The sequence below is a fragment of the Buteo buteo genome, chromosome 2 (assembly GCF_964188355.1).
Source record: "Buteo buteo chromosome 2, bButBut1.hap1.1, whole genome shotgun sequence".
NCBI lineage: Eukaryota > Metazoa > Chordata > Aves > Accipitriformes > Accipitridae > Buteo > Buteo buteo.
This window is the reverse complement of record NC_134172.1, coordinates 73,595,953-73,613,373: the sequence shown is the minus strand read 5'-3', so window position 1 is coordinate 73,613,373 and position 17,421 is coordinate 73,595,953. Positions and strand designations below refer to the sequence as shown.

The 17,421-nt window shown below is 43.5% G+C and overlaps 1 protein-coding gene across 1 annotated transcript in view; it reads left to right on the top strand.

Moving 5' to 3' along the window:
* BMP7 (bone morphogenetic protein 7) overlaps positions 1–16,616 on the top strand; it is a 45,711-nt gene extending 29,095 nt beyond the window's left edge. The window contains exons 3-7 of the mRNA XM_075019882.1: positions 6,904–7,052; positions 11,868–12,065; positions 13,916–13,992; positions 14,652–14,762; positions 16,034–16,616. Coding sequence (XP_074875983.1) covers positions 6,904–7,052; positions 11,868–12,065; positions 13,916–13,992; positions 14,652–14,762; positions 16,034–16,183 — 685 coding nt within the window. The 3' untranslated portion in view covers positions 16,184–16,616. The remainder of the gene's footprint in view (positions 1–6,903; positions 7,053–11,867; positions 12,066–13,915; positions 13,993–14,651; positions 14,763–16,033) is intronic.
* Positions 16,617–17,421: the final 805 nt, after the last annotated feature.

Genomic DNA, 17,421 nt, shown 5'->3' with positions numbered 1-17,421 from the left:
ATGCAGTTCTGGGGCAGATTATCAGTCAGGGCATCATCCTCAGCTTATTAACCTGAAGCTGCACAAAAAAATGCAGACTGTATAGCTCCCGTCAACATCAGAGCTCGATCCTGCCCATCTGTCTCCACCTTCAGAAGCTAAAATACCTTGTCCCAGAGTTACATCTCCAATTTCACTGGACCCAGCACTTGCACTGTGGAGTAAATCCCAAGCCCTTTGAAGTCGATGGGAGTTTTGTTAATGGAAAGAATAAAGCCAGGTACTTGACCAGCCTTTGGTAATTGAAATGTAGTTGCTACATGTTCACTTTGTGGCCATTATGGATTTCACAGGCTTCAAAGGCAGCGAATGATTTGAATGCTCATGTTACCAGCCCTACAGAAAAATAAGATCTTGCACGATGCATTCCTGGGTTTGACTTGCAGCTGGAACACTTTAGTTTGTGCTTCAAACTACGCCACTTCTGCACCCAGATCAAACCTGAGCCCCTCTCCAGACCCCTTTCTCCCATTCATTGGAGTCTGTTTCCATGTTGTGGGTTGAAACATGTAATTCTAGTAACTAAGAAAGGCTTAGGCCCACCCAATCCGTGAAGCAGATGTGCCTCCTTTTTGGAGCTTTTTTAAGTACCAGTGCGATTGTTCTAGAGACGGTGCAGCAAAGGGCATAGTTTGTTTTAACGTTGTGCCCCAGCACCACGACGGTATCTGCAAGTACTAACAGCATCTAGAAAGGTACCGACAATAGCTTTGATATTTTTTTTTGATGACTTATCTGCAAGTCAGTTGATAACTGTACTCATCTCTTAGCAAGTAGCAAGGGAACTTCAGCGTGGAAACCCTGTAGCTCTCCAAGAACAGAGCTGTATCTAGTTATCTTTTTCAGACCATTCCTGAAAGCCACTGCAGCCTGCAAAACCTGAAAAATCTTGAACTCACTTAGCAAGGCACAACTCTTCACAGGCACTTGAGTAGCCGCAGGAGGCATTTTGCATACCCCAGTGGGCTCTTGCTCAGCTAAGTGATGCACTAATAAACAGCGATTCAATGCTGAATAGAAACAGCTGTATATAAAGTGTCAGAGATATGTATATAACCTCATTTCTCTCAGCACTGCTTTTACAAGAGGCTTCATATTTGGGAAACATGTTGCATCTCTCTGTAACAGACTCCCATTGCCACTTTTAATCAGTCTTTGAAACCTAGATCTTGCCCTTCTCAAACACTACATAGGAAAGGGAGCACGACTACCAGAAACACACAAACCAGAATCAAGAATCTGCTGAAATTTTAAAGTGAATTTAATTTCTCCCAAGATTCAACAAAAATTTACACCAATCCGTTTCACTACCAGTACAGCCAGTTTTCAGACCAGCCCTTGGAAACCACCTCCAGCAAACTGTATTCCTGCTGTGGCCATCCCTTCACCTGGAGGAGACCCCCCCAGCCTTGTTTGGCTGGCGGCTGCTCCCCAGGGGCACGGGGAGGGAAAGGGAAGGATAACCAGGGGATCCCAGGCACGCAGGGAAGGGAAGGTGTGGGAGGAGGGCTGCATCAGGTCTGTGTACAGAGGGTGTTGCAAACGTGCCAGGGAGAGGCCCAGGGAGATGCTGGGGCCCTCTCAAAGTAGGAAAGTCTGAAAAATATTTTCCTAAGCTTGTCTTTGGACAGCTGCAGCCGACTTTAAGCAATGACACCAAGCAAACTGGAATCTGGATACTGCAGTTTTTTAATCCAAACAGATGTCTTCTAACCCCAGATCTCCTCTCACCCTCCCAGGATGCCCTTTATGCCTTCTCCTCCCTCCACCCGCTCAAACCTGGATGTGAATTGCCCCTATCTCCCCATGCCAGCTCTGTCCTTGGGCTGCCTGTTGGCAAACTTGCTATCTTGCACTATGCCTGTGACCCAAACAGCCCCTCTAGGGTTAGAATACCAGTCAAGAGGACAGGATTATGCTCCTGGCTCAGTGGCTGTGGTTTACGTGCTGAGTCAATAGGACATTTAACATATCCATGCCTCAAGTGTTTCCCACTTTAAAATGGAAGCAGGAGGGTTGACCCGTATTTGTAAAACTATTCGAAATCTGCTGCTAGGTGTCACAGTATGATTATTGTTTAAAACGCTGTTAGATCTGTAATTCCTCAAACTAGCGGGTAGGGATTAGAGCAGTGCGGCTGTCAGGCAGCCTCAGTGTGCTTTTTGGGCTGGCAGATGACATGAACGCCGGCAGGGGACCGCAGGACCTGGTGACAGTGGCCCTGGGCTGGCGGCTGCCAGGACACGGCCAGGTGAGCCAGGGCTCCCAGTCTGCTCCCAACCCAGAGCGCCAGCTCGTCACAGAAATCACCTTGTCTTGCAATGTGATGAAAGTTGCCAAGAGTCACCTTTGCTGCTGCTGCCTGTCCTTCCCATTTATTTTTATCCCACTTGGAAGTGCTCATTAGTGTTTACTACCACTTGTCAACCAGCAGCTTGAAATAACAGAGCCGACGAGGGGGATGGGGAAAGCGAGTGAAGAAAACAGACACAAAAGCAGGGGCTGTTTGGTGAGAGGGCTACCCTCAAGCAGCGTAGACCTTGTAGCATTATAGTTTATAAATAGAGAGTTTCATCTCCTGTTCTCTCTTGCTATTGCAGAATTGCTAACTCTCCAATTTTCACTGAGTCTCGCTAGTCCATATTCTTCCTTGTGCCCTGACTTATCAAGGCAGGTGATTAGGGGACATACTGCACTTGATTTTTGGATATGTTTTTAATGTTTATGGCTTCAAATGAAAGTGCATCCTAGAGGCTGAAAAAATACCCCAGCAAAAGGCAAAGAGCCCATACATACTATTTTCATGAAGCTTCGTGGTTGTTAATCCTTTCTCTTCTCTTAGAAATACCGCATTGGAACTTGCTAACTCTCTTCCTCACTGCTTCCTTTCAGGATACTTTTACTTGCCTTTTCTGTATTTTGTCTCCCCTTATTTCTCCACTCATCCCCACATACCTCACTTCTTCCAGTCCTTTTCTCTCCCACTAATCACCTGTGATTCCTTTTCTTACCCCACTCATGCCACCAGCCCTCCACAGCCCTTTGGCAGCTTCAGCCCTTCCACCTCCATAACTCCAGCTGCTTTCCAGACACGATCTCACATGCATCCTCCCCAGCCACCCTCACTTTGCAATACTTGTTACTCACCCTTGAGTCCAGAAACACGTTCACTAAGGAAATTTCATAGACCACATAGCAGTTATATGACCTGTAGATAAATTTTTGGGAGTGCTTTCTAACGGGAGGTGACTCTCCTTTCTGGCATCCAGTGCCAGACACTACTAAAGTGATCAGTAGACAAGTGCCAACCTCCTGTCCTCATCTTAGGCTCCCCTGACAGCCTGATGCTTGAGAAAACCGAGCTGAAAGCCCTGAGTTTTAGCATTGCTAAAAGCTTTGACACTCCTGCTGATGTCAGTACTTTGAACGCTGAACCATTTTGATGTGGTCTCAACAAAACATACTTGTGGTCTGGATCCAGCCTTCATAATTTATGTAACTCTAATCTAGACATTAACATTTCCACATCCCAGCTTAATTTTCTGTAAAATGAGGATCATGTGCCTTTTCCTATCTCTTGGTCTGGTAAGAGGTTCCGTATAGTTTCTCACATGCTCTCAAATGAAGGGATTGAATGCCGGGCCATAGAACCAAAGTGATTTTCTGCCTCCTGGTTGCAGAGCCATTATTCACATCGTTCCAAGAACGCTCTAAATATGCATACAGTTGGTAGGTAAGGTAGCAGAGAGTAAGATGTGCACTAGAAACCTTTTCCCTTTGTGCTTAGATCTTTATCTCAAAGCTAAAACTCAAACCAGCCACATTAGTTAGACTTAACTAGCACTATCTCATATGACAAGTCATTAGATGGGAGCCCTCAGAGCAAACTTTGTTTAAGTCTAAGCAGAATAACATTTCTTTGCCATGTTTATTATGTCTTGTCCAACAATGATGTCTAAAGGGCCTGCTGTCTATTAGCTAGTGATTTAACGTTGTTTGCTATAAGTCTTTGGAGAGCAGGGCATTTCACTTAAAGAGAGGTTGTTCTTTTAAAAAGAACAAGAGGTTGCTTTACATCGGAGCAGGCGCCACAATCTTAGGAGCCTCTGCTTGCAACACCAGTCAGGTTTTGCATCCCATCCCTGGCAGCTGCTGGTGGGCCAGAGCGGAAAGTGCTAATCCAGGAGTGCTTGAACTTCACCAGAGAGCATCTGAAACAGGGCCTTTTTGGGTCCAAATGTTCCAAGTGTGCGCGGGAATGACATTTCCCTTTAGTGGGTCCCTTTGATCTCTCTCACTTCGGGCTTCCCCTCCAGGCCTATTGTTTGCACATTGCTGTAACTACAGGAAAACAAACGCATTATACAATTTCCCAGACTGACTCACCCTGGTACTTGATGCCTCATGTTGTCTGGTTACCCTGATTGCATCATGTCAGCATGGGAAGCTTAAAGGCTGGTTTTTCTGAGTAATAATACTTCAGTTGAGCAGTAGCTAAAACCAAAAAAAGTTATCATTATTGCTATTATCTTCAACCTGCAAACTACAAGGGAGAAAAACCAAGCAAGCCAAGTCCCTGTTAACTAAACCTTGTGTGAATCATGAGTTCCAGTCAGGGGCCATGCTTAAATGATGCAGTATGTGCATATAAAAACCCTTTACTTCTGGAAACTTGGACTCAGCCATTGGAACGGGCCAATCTGTACTACTCCCTCGTCCCTGGCTCCTCTGGGATGCGTTTTGTTCAGCGTGTTGTAAACAGGGAAGGGCGGGAGGTGTCCACGCGGCTGTGTCATGCACTGTGGGAACAGGGCCATTGCTTCTGGGTGGGGATGAAACCCCAGGAAATTTGTCCCCCGGTTAGAGTTCAAGCATCTTACATTCCTGTAACTAATGCGTATGCGGAGGGAGGGGGTTATCCGTACTGTTTATCTTCAGCTGTCCTAGGTGCACTCAGCAAAGCTGACTGAGCTCCAGAGAGCAGCTCCTAACACCTGGGTTGAGCCTCTCCAATGCTGCACCACGGCTCCTTCCTGAGCCACTCGCTCTGGCTGCCCAAACACCAGCGGAGATACTCCCCATAGGATCCCCAGTGCCGAGGAAGCGTTGCAGCAAGTTCAGTTCTGATGTAAGGCTCGTTTCCACAACCCAAAACTTTGTTTACAAGAAAGCAAAACTCCCTCTCGGTGCCTTCCTCCATGGCAGGGACGTGCCGGGCGAGGGGAGGAATTACACTCCTTATAATCCCGCACCTGCAAAACATCTCTTGCAAGCACCAGACCTTGCCTCCTCTTTCTGAATTGAGCTGACAGAAAGCCACTGCTTTCCCTCAGGCTGCCACATGCAGCACTAATTGCACCCTCAGCAGCACTGGCTGCATCTACATATTCAGCCAGGTATCGTGCATTGGTGAGGAAAGGGCAGGTTCCTCCTCTTATGCGTGCCGGGCGATGTGCTCACATGCTCTGCAGGAACTAATTTCAGAAGTTTAATTTTGTGTAAGCCAGCACAGAGCCAGAGGCAGTAACATCTATTAGCTCACAGAGGAAAGCCATTCTCTCTTACACACTCTGGCCCACAAGGGTTGAAAGGAAAGCTAGATAGTAAAAACATTGCAATAAAACTCCATTTCTGTTTTGAGTCAGCTGTGTGGGACAAAAGCCTCTAATTTCTTGGTATCTCACAGGGAAAAGAATCACTAAAAGCTACGAGACAAAAGCCTCTATGCCGACAGCACTTCTCAGATTCATTTTTGATCACTTGATAATTCGGGCAAACAAGAGGCCCTGTTTAAACTATATTAAATATATATATTTGCACTGACAAATCAATAGTGACAAAATTAATAAGGCCTTCTTTAAGCTTTGAGGACATGATTAAAGGGTTTTCCAAGGATATTTCTGCATTCAAAAGGATATAATTACACTTAAACAAGTTATCATGTTTGTGCACTGCAAGTACAAAAGCAGCTCTTACGGGACTTGTCTAGACACTTCCACCGTGTTTCTTTGTTCTTCTCGTAAAGTCTTTTTTTATAAAGGCACTGCACCACTATCCAATTTTTTCATCCAAGTTTTATCTCTTTCCTGATTTCTGATAAGAGAAAATTCCTTCCTTTACAGAATCTGTGTTTTCTCAAATTTTCATTTTACAGAAATTTGCCAGGAAATGTTTTGTAAATCCAGAATGATTTCACCCTTTTCACATGCACAAAATCCTCTCTATTTCGGATCTTTATCATTTTCTGATATTAGTTCTTCAACGAGAATAACTCAGCAGTGGCCTTTAAAAAAATTAAGCAATGAATTGGAAGAAAATTGCCACCCAAAGTAATGCAGACCTGTGACTGTGCAGAGGGTTATTGCCTCAATCAATCATCTGTAACCTCAGACGAACAAATTTAGAAAACCATTACATATGTTAATGTATGCACACCCGTGTTCCAGCTGGCTTGCACCAATGCTACAATTATGCATAAACGTCAGGAAATTATGTGTGGAAAGGATAATGAGCAGCATTGTCTGCCCAATTACCAAGTGTGCATATGCAAACAATAATTTTGCAAATCTGTGCCTGGCAAGTGTTTTTTCTGAAGTTGCATCAGCAGCTCTAAGGTTAACTGTAACAGCAAAGTAACCCCAAACCACCTCGGCTCTCCTTCAACCCATCCTCCCTTTTTGAAGGGAAGAAAAGCGCTCCATCTGAAGGCGATTAGGTGGGAAAGCATGCCAGCCCAGCTCCGGCATAATCTGCCTATTGCTTGAAAGGCTGACCAAGTGGTGTTGCTTAAAGCATGTACATGGATGCCTATAGAGACGCCAGTGGAAAGCCTGGGTAACTGGGAATTATGCTTCTTCATTTCAGGGATTCAGATTTGTTCCTGCTTGACTCTCGAACAATCTGGGCTGCAGAAGAAGGGTGGCTGGTGTTTGACATTACCGCAACCAGTAATCACTGGGTGGTGAATCCCCAGCACAATCTTGGCCTGCAGCTATCCGTGGAAGGCATCGACGGTGAGTGTCAGACACCAACATCAATCAGTGAGTCTGTTCCAGGTACACGACTGCCAGCCAGGGGAAGCCTTTAGCATTCAGTACTCTTTCCTTTGAACAGGATTTCTTAAGCATGTTTTTCCTGGATTTGCCTGAGATGGAAATAACAATAATAAAATAATCTGTAGATGTATTTCAAGTTAAGGATGTACTCAAATGCTTTAACAGATTGGGAACCTGTCTGCAGTCATTTCGGTATTAGCTATGTACACATTGTCATCAAGGTGTATATACGCTGCTGGCTAATTTGCAGGTAGTACAATCCAGTCGAGGAGAGAGAAAGAAACTTTGCTATGTGCGAAAAGACACAACTGAGTGATGTAGAAGACTAGTGTTAATTGGCACAAAAGTCCTTTCAAATTCAGAAGTCAGCTAGGAACCATTTTAATTGCCTTTGTGGCAGCAGAAATTACTAGTAAAGTCATGCCTGGTCTGGAGTCCAAGGTCTGCAGTGTGCTTATGGTACAAACCTGAGAGGTTTGGGAATGGGTGGGAAGACCTGGCTCTGAGAAATCTCCAGAAAGGATGTGTTTAGAATCAGGCAGGAAATTTTCCTAACCTGGTCTTAACTAAAAAGTCATGCTGCTTTATCTTAAAGTTAAGATTCCTGATGCTCACTTGGAGACTTGTGCAAGGAAACCAAAGTGTTCTGGATCTTCTGGAGGGTTCCCAGGACCTGGGACCATCTGAAACAGCCTGGCTGCCCCACAAGAGAGGTTAAGAAAAACCCAGCTCAAAACTACTATAAATACTCAGAATATAGTTATCTAAGGACATACTTTCATTCTCCAGATAGGCATCTATGATATCACTTGCTATTGGTTTTTATGCAACACTCTGAACATTTCCAGTAAGTAGTATTTTGCATAAAGACTGTGCAAAGCAGTTTTGAAACAGGCAACCTACAGAGAATCATTTGCATGAAAGGGTGATTTTATTCATGTGAGACCTGCGCACAGAGAGGTGCACAGGGTTTGTTTTAACCTGCCCTGAGTGATCAGTGAATACAGAAACCCAAACACAGATACAAAGCAGGAGCTTCACCATGGAAGTTACTAGTCCCCACCCCAATGATAGATGCCTTTTGCCATCTTTGTATAAAGATTCAAATTCAACCTGATTTACAAGTTAATCTTAACTCTTAAAGTTAAAACAGTAAGGTGAATTAACAGCTAAGGCAAGCTTAACCTGTTTTCAAACACTTGTCCTTATTTTTAATTTCCAGTTTGCCTCCTAAATGAAATAATTGGAAGTACAGAAGTTGTGTCCGCGATCATGGCACATTTGTTCAATTGTGGTTCACGTATAGGAAAACCATCAAGACCCAGCCCAGAGTCCACATAAAAGTGATAGCTAGAAGTAGGCTTAATATATCTAAATGCTATGGATACCACAGTGTTACACTCACACTCTTCTACCGATAAAGTCTTCTTATCGCTCTGTCCTCCCCCATCCTCACCTAGTGATTTTACAGCAAATCCCATTTTTCAGCATTAAGGAGGAAGGCAGCTGATTTATGAATGTTACAGATTTCAGTGGAGACTTGTCAGGGTCCTGCATCCAAGGAAACGCTGCAACTTTGCACACACTTACAGTAACCCTGTCTGCTCTGCTGGAGCAATTAGAAGTGGACCCTTAAAAGTGTACAGCCAGATCTATCACAGAGAGAGCTTTCAAAGACAGAAAGTCCCAGGTTCAGTGATAAGTGCATTCTCATCTGTTATTCAACCCAATGAAAACTAGGAATCCGATTTCTTTTTGCACTCCTGAGAAATCTGAGTTTATGTATGATTTCCACCCTTTGCGAAGTAACTTGCTGCTTTCTCAAAACAGATTAACAAAATACTTTAATCATCCTATCATTAAGGCTAGAAAAGCCAACTGCAATGTTTAAGAAGTAAATATAGAGATACAGGAATTAGTTGTCTGCTTGTCTTCTGTAACCAAGTCCCTGGCAGCACACCTTTGCACTCACATTTCTCCACCACACACGTGAATTTTTGTTTCTATTTTGAATGGCGAGGACATGTTCTTCCTTGCTCCCCAAGTTTCACTTTGGATTTAGACCAATTGTGTGGACTAACAAGAAAGCTGCTTTTACACCTGGACTTCTTACGAAAATCATATGCTGCAAACAGCAGAATTTTGATGCAACACTATATGCTTGGGCAACCCCCAAAGCTTTAAGTGAATTAGAAGAAAAACCCTTTCCTTTGTATCTGTTGTTACATAGAGATCTGTAATCATAAAGTCTATTTAAAAAAATTCTGACGTCACAAGCACTGTTCAGATGAAATTATACAAAAGAAATTAACTGATCTTTGTATTTCTTTATAATCTTGCCAAATAAGTCTATCAACATGTACAACTAGGGTGGAATCAAAGGGTATTTGTTTACTCTTAGAAAATGGAGATCAACTCAAGCAGCAAGCAAAAGAAATGTTCGAGTGACTCAGTAGCCTTCAGCAAGCTCTCAGCCCAGCACCCGATACGCCTTGCTTGGCAGCAGCACATGGGAACAGCAGCTGCCCACTTAAGTTTACTTAGTTTATTACTTAAGATCCCATTTTTGACAGTATTAAAAAAGTAGCTTCATAAAAGCAGATAAAGCCATGCCCTCTTGTTCAAGAGCACAGTTCTAGTTCTTTTGGGAGAAGTTTATCATTGTCTAGTGGTGACTACACACGCGTCCTTGTGTTTAACCTTGCTTTCCAGATGTATAGGAAAGTTAGAAAGGGATTTTTTTCTCATCCTTATTAAAAAGAAATATGCTACTTTGCATACAGTGTTACATGCCTTTTCCCCCCTGCCAAGGGAACACTGCCACCACGCTGGACTTGAACGTGACATCTTGGTGTTAGACGAGGAATTCATTGGTCAAATGCTACTTATTGCTGCACTAATGCCAATCCATTAAACATATCAGTGTGAAGTTGAGTCCCCTCACTGCATACTGCTGACCTACTCTAGAGAGGCATGGTAAAGGTAAAATAATTTACACTGGAAAAACCACAGCTGTAGAGGTACTTGCTAGTTTAAACAGCTTTGGGAAGCAGAAAGACTTCTTTAAAGGGGCAGGAAAAGCCATAGGAGCAGTATTCAGTGAGCTCTAACTCCTGCAGCTGAGCTTGTTCTCAGGAAATAAGGCTTCAATCCAGCAAAGCCTGGGCACAAGTGGAACTACTTATATATTTAGCATTAGCTACTTGCTTAAGCACTTTGTGGGCTCAGCCTCAAATGTTTAAAATGAAAACTGTTTGGACAAGTTTCCGGAAAGTAGCTTAAGCAGAAGATGAAGAAGTTGTTGATGTGTGTCCGTGTATAAATCTACGTACATGAGTTTTTGCATTTGCTATTTTTACCCAAGCTTTCCTGGTGCCCTGTCCCAAAATTCATTTTGCTTTATCTAGTTTGCAAGGCCTGGCCATGCTGGGCAGTTGTCCTGCTGCCAAGCTTCCATTAAAACACCTCTTGAGCCAGTCCTTTCCACAAATCCCATGTATTGCAGCTTGGGACTTACTCACTGGGCTGCACACTTTTAGAAGAACAGAAGATGGACTCCAGCCTGAGGCTGGTCCATTTCTTGGCCTCAAGCTTTGACCACAGCCCCCTTTTTCTGCATCTGTCACATTTACCAATCTTTTGGCCACATGCAAGAGCAAGGATGGAAACAATTCCATAAAGACAATAATTTATAAGCCTTAGCATTTACTTTACTCATCTTAAAAACAGCAGTTATAGAATATGACCTAGAAATGTTTCAGGTTACCAGCTGCTTTTGACACAGTAGTCAGAAACGAGTAAGATAAGGACATTTTTGTCAGTAGGCTGTAGAGCCCCTCGCCTGCTCTCCCTGGCCAGGCTGCCTTTCAGGGCTTCTCTAGGAAAGTGTCAGCTGTCCTTTGGCATATTTGATTTGCAGCTGACAAGGCCAGCTCTGACCTTAGCAACAGGATCACAAAAGCCATTAATGTAGCTTTGACTTAGCAGCAGTACTCAGTAGCTTAGAACAGGATAATTCTGGATATCACCCCTGCATTTCACAACAGCACCCAGTCATCCTTTGGAGACAACAGGGAAAGACATTAAATTTCCCACTGCCACCCCCTTCCTTGTGTTTTTTGTAAATAATTGATTTAGTTCTAGAGAGAAACCACCTAATCATCTTTTACCAAAAATCAAATTATTTTAAAAGCCCAGGATGAAGAAAGCATGAATGGTAATCAACAGTTTTGCAACAAAGTTACCAGGTACAGTAGTGCTGGGATGCAGCAATAAGCAAAATGTCTCTAAACATCTGAACTATTTGTTTCTCTCAGCTACAGTGTATCTGGAACTCTGTCAACATTTCATACAAGGCATTTTTATTTTAAGTTAATAACCTTCCAGTGGGAATTTAGTGTTCCTATGGGCTGAGTTTTATGGTTCCTTTTATAGGATCTCTTCAAATTATAGGTTGGTGAACTTAAAGAAACCCCTCTAAAGAATGCAGGAAAAGTTAATGCTAAGCGGATTTAGGGTAAAATAATTATATGTAGGACTATTTTATGTAACTTTTACACGCAGATATAAAATGAAGTTAGCTGTGCTGAGCTGCTCTTGTCAGAAGCAGCTTTGCCGATTAAGTCCAGGCCCTTGGTGGATCGACGCATACAGATGTGCCTAGGAATCACCCTTACCCGCTAGACAGCGGCTCTCCTCCTTGTTATCCTTACTACGTCTGCTGAAAATGAAAAGTTACTGCAGGCTCTCTTATCAGTCTATTCTGTTATTAAGGGCAAAGCATCAATCCCAAACTGGCGGGTCTTATTGGAAGACACGGCCCGCAGAACAAGCAGCCGTTCACAGTAGCCTTCTTCAAAGCCACCGAGGTCCACCTCCGCAGTATTCGCTCCACGGGAGGGAAGCAAAGGAGCCAGAATCGATCAAAAACGCCAAAGAACCAGGAAGCTTTCCGGGTGTCCAACATCGCAGGTACAGCGCGGGCTGCCGGGGTCCATGTTTCTGGGCTTGGGATAATGTGGGGATGGTTTCTCCCACCTTCAGTCTGTTTGTTGTCTCTTTGGTCTACCACTAGTGTTCAGTTGCTGGTTTGAAACTACTTGGGATTAGGGATTACTCAAAAGAAGTTGGAAAAATAGTGTTCCTTCAAAACAATGCTAAACTGAGGGATTTATTAATCCAATTAAAAAAAAAAAAAGGCACCTAACCAGAAAATCTCCTTTTCTCCCACATAAAATAAACTCTCATTTTGAAATGCAAGATAATTACATTACAGCAATGAATGATCAAAATGACAATATATTTCCGTGGATCTGAATCAAAATGCTGTAGATTTTCAGAGTTTGTGATTTTAAGTCTAGCCCCCCAAAAGTAGTCCCAAAAATTTCGCGCAGAAGAGGAAAACCCATTCGTTGCTCAGGATAACCACAGCTATTTTGGGGGGAGCTGTGCTTCCTAATATGGAAGAAAACTCCGTCAGGCATTCGAAATAGAGACGTGGCTTTCTTATGAGATACCTCAGAATAACGGGCCCTTGGTGACCTTCCCAGCAGGAACTACAGCACAGGGCCATCTCTGCTGAGGGCAGGGGCAAATTCCAGCTCTATTTCTGCCAGCACTTCACTGAACAGAAGGCAAGCTGGCAAGAGGTGGAAGGAAAATGACAACATACGGCACAATATCATCTTATGTGACTCACCTTTGCCTTGGATCACTTGGGGTTACCTGCGAGGTTATGGGAGAACTCTCTCCCATCAGTCTTGTTGCAGCTTCCCTATATTTAATCAGGTCATTCCTGTCCTAGAACTAGTGATGTTTTTCTACAGCCCTGGTGATCGGTGTGGCTTCTCTGACCTGCCCACGTGTATGTATTTCTGTACTTTGCACCTGAAATCCAAGAGTCTCTTAAAAACGTTTTCCATAGCTTATGTTTCTGAGCTCTGGGTTTTGCAGTTCCACAAGCATAGGTGGTCTGCAGTTTTAAGTGTGCATTTTTATCATCTATTTGCTATATCAATTCAATTTTTAAAGGATGGGTAGCGGACAAAAGAATTTCTTACTTCTGCAAGTAGGTTAGAAAAGTCCCTGTGACCAATGTCCTGATTCCAGCTTGGGGACCCTGTATTGAGTTAGCTTCCAACAACAAGTGTTGAAAAAATATTTTTCTGGTACTTCTACTTGGGTCTCCAGCTCAGGCTATATGTCCAGGATGGACACAACTTTAAAACTGCACTGATAGTCATGGTTGTTCTGATCCACAATTCAGGTCCATGCTTTATTCTTTGGCTTCAGCATTGTCACCTGTTGCAAGAAGTCTGTAATCTGGATCCAGCCACACTGGACAAAACAACAGATTCCACATTATCTTAATGTCGTGTGTTGCTTTTGTAGGCCTGAAGTTGCAAGTATCACTAGTAATGCAGGTGATTCAAAGACAGGAATTTAGAAAATAGGCAAAGGGTGCCTTTCCCTGTCACTCGTTTCATAGGTTCTCCTTTTATATAGTAGGCAATAATCAGAGAAATCTGCTTTTTGCTAATATGAGGTCAGAGGAAGCCCAGGGAAAAAAGAAAAAAAAAAAAATCTATTTTCTCAGGCCTTTTTTGGCTTTGCACAAAGCACCAGAGGGGCATTTCATACGTATTGAACCCAGCCATTATTTTATGACTAAAACTGAAAATGTTAAAAAAAAAAAGCAAGCCTTAAGTGCGACAGACGAGCAGCGATGCCTCACTCCCTGTTGGGGCATTGCTGTGGGTGCTGGGGCATGCAGCAAGCGCAGGGGCAGCCCAGCCTTATGGCCACCCATTCCCCCCATGCAGAGAACAGCAGCAGCGACCAGCGACAAGCCTGCAAGAAGCACGAGCTCTACGTCAGCTTCAGGGACCTAGGGTGGCAGGTAAGGCTGTGCGTGACCGGGATATGAGCTGGGGTGCCTTTGCAGATCGCTTATCGAGCTGCAATAGTGAGATCAACTCAATAAGTTGATTTTTTTTTTTTTTTATCCCTGAGGAAAAAAAAAATTGTATATTGCCTTTAGCATGCTTAAGAAGTGCTTCTGCAAAGTTAGGGTATATAAATATTTAGTGTGAGACTGTCTAGAAAGTCAAAACACTTAGGTCCTTTTGAGAAACTGTGGCCCTGAATTTCCTCTGGCAGTGCTGAACCCACATATGGCTCTCTCCATTTTCATCAATTCTTTTAAATCTGGTTAAAGACATTTTCATTTCTGAAAGCTTGTACCTGCATTTCAGTGATGGGTGAAGTGATCCTTGTGGACAGCCGGGAGGACACTGCTGAATGGATAAACTAAACCCTGAAGTTCACCTAGTCTATGGGCACATTTGCAAAGTGGGATACGTCCCTCCAGGAAAAGCAGCTGCTTTAGAGGTGTACAAGATAGCATTAGAAAGGCCAGCGTACCAGATTTTATTTTGCAGGCCACTGTAATTGCATGCGAATGTATGAATTGATAGTTTTATGTGTTGTTTTACTCTTTGTTTCACTGCACAATATTTCTGTCTTTCTCCACAATTTAACGTACTCAATTTACTCAAGGACTGGATCATTGCTCCGGAGGGCTACGCTGCATATTACTGTGAAGGAGAATGTGCTTTCCCGTTGAATTCATACATGAATGCTACAAATCATGCCATTGTACAGACACTGGTAGGTGCACTGTAGCTCCTACTACAGTATTATATCTGATAGGTCCTACTCAGAAATAAGTTTGTATGCAAAAAAATCTCTAAGCTAACAAGAGAAGGAAGGTCTGCATTAGCTCATTAAGATGCCTGCAGCATCTGCCTCAACATGTCTAGCCAAGTGGCCTGAATTAATAGTTGGCTAGGACTTACCCTGTCTTTGCTGCGAGCATTGACATGCTCTCTCTAGTTTAAAAGGGCCCAACGATAGGCATCTCAATGGTGGTATAGTCCCGCTGCATGGGAAGGAAAGAGCAGGACACGAGACCCGCTATCAGCACCTCTTGGAAAAACTCTGTGAGGATCCACTGTACACTGCCGCCAAAAGCGGATTTGGAGGCAGACTGAGAAAGGGGTCAGCGAATCCCCAAATTACACAGCCCAGCTGCTCTGTGGGTGTATTTGTTTTATGAAATTGTGCAAAGATGTCCAGATGGGAGCCCCGAGCTGGCGTGTCCTCACGCCACAGCGCCTGTGCTCAGGGGGACCGTTGGCTGGGGGCCACCCAGCCCCAGCTGTGTCACCAAAGCCAATGCACCACAGCTCTTGGCACGGGCCAGAAGACACGTTGGTTCCGAGTACCCCGGCCAGGCAGGACCCCCAGCTGACCTGCCTGGATGCTCATCCCTACCCAGCTCGGGTCCAGCTTAACATCCCAGGCATCTACGTCCCATGCACATCTAAGGACAACGTTGCAAAAAGCGTTAAGAAAACTAGAAGCATCTACATTCCCAAGGGAAGAAGTATCTGCGTGTTTTTCTCCTGGTAGATTGCTTTTTATTTGCTTTTTTCCCCCCTCTCCTCGGAGGTCCCACAGCAGGGAGCACAGGGGACGCGGAGCCCTTGGCCCCAGCTGGGTCTCAGTGCTGCCAGCCGCAGGGACAGGGGCCCCCCGCCCAGGGCTGATGGGATTTCTCACAAAACCTCGCCCGCACATCCCACAGAGTTTATCGTAACTGGTACACTTCTGCAGAATGCTGACTGCTCTGACAAATGGGAATTTTCTAATGAAAACCTGCCTCACTGAAAGATTTCCAACTAGATCTGACTTGGGTGCTTGCGTCAGCCTCTGTACAGGCAGGGGACATCTCAAAACGTTTGTACACAAAGCCAGGTGTTCGAAACATGTCAGAGTGAGTGTATGGGACAGACAGAAGAAGGTTGCCTGGGAAAGAAAAATATGGGGGAGGAGAGGGGAAAAGTAAATCTTAACACGCCTCTACTTTCATTCCCCAGGTTCACTTTATAAACCCAGAGACTGTGCCGAAACCCTGCTGCGCTCCTACACAACTCAATGCCATCTCAGTGCTCTATTTTGATGACAGCTCCAATGTTATCTTAAAAAAATACAGGAACATGGTGGTACGAGCATGTGGCTGTCATTAGATTTGTAGGAAAGAAAAAAAAAAGTTATTTGTAAAGAGTGGTTTTGTATGGCTATATGGGGGAAGGGAAAAGGTTAGCACTCCAGCAATGGGTTTAAAAAAATCCCAAACAGTTTTTAGGACCGGGCTTCTGAAAGTTCAGACAATGGAACAGTTTCTGGATCTAAGTGGTATTTGAACACATTTTGTTTTAGTTTATTACAGACAATGAGCTTGTAAACTGAAACAAGCCAGAGAAACCATTTAAAACCAAATCTGCCTACAAAATTGGCTCCTACAATACATACTTTTGCAAATGGGTCTTTCTGAAGATTGCAAACTCAGTGTTGATTGTGAGTTAAAAAATAATAATCTATCCAAAGTGAGAATGTGCTGTGACTAATAAGCATGTGTAGTTCCTGTAACACAGTTTGCAATAAAATAAGTGAACAAAATATACCTGGAGTGAACAGGTATTTTGTTAGAGAATTATTACTTCCATCCCTCTGTTTGCTTCAATTTCATAAGCAAAACCAAAGATTAATTACGTGCAACTTCTAGTTTTAAACTATAGTAGCAAAACCTATATCTGGATCGATGCAAATTCAAAGGACAGATCAGTCTAAGAAAAAAAAAATTCTAATTGGCAAGCAAAAGAACTGAAGAAAATAATTCCAAAGAGCAAGACTTTTTGGGTATACTTTTTTCTGTCAACAGGGAAGGAAATTTCCTCTAGCAACCAGAAAGAATTTGAATTTGCTATGAACTTGAAACAGGAAAGCAGCAAAACGTTAAGAAACAGGGATTAAACCTAATGTTTAGCTGGGGTATCCTAAGCAGTTACGGAGTTGTGAAAGCCAGCTAAAGATCCTGCTTCTGTTTGGAAAATGTCCATTGACTTCACTGACAGAACAAGTTCCAATGCTTTTTTGACAATGTGGAGGCTCAAGTGCAGAAGGTGTTGTAAGCTGGGACATACACCCAGCACCACACAGACCCAGCTAGAAACAAGCTAGGAAACATTACTGCCCAGGGTCAGTGTTTACGATAAAACCCCTGCTCTACTATTGGCTTCACCTTTTAAAAAAAGATAAATAAATAAAAAAAATGTCCTTTTCAAGAGCCACACCAACAAACTGGAACCAGGAGCAAGAAAACGTCCCCTCAAGGCTTTTCTTTTTCCTTTTTTTAAAGTCACAGGTTACACAAACATCACACTTATGTAATTAAAACTCAATTAAAGTTGTTGTGAAGAAGAAT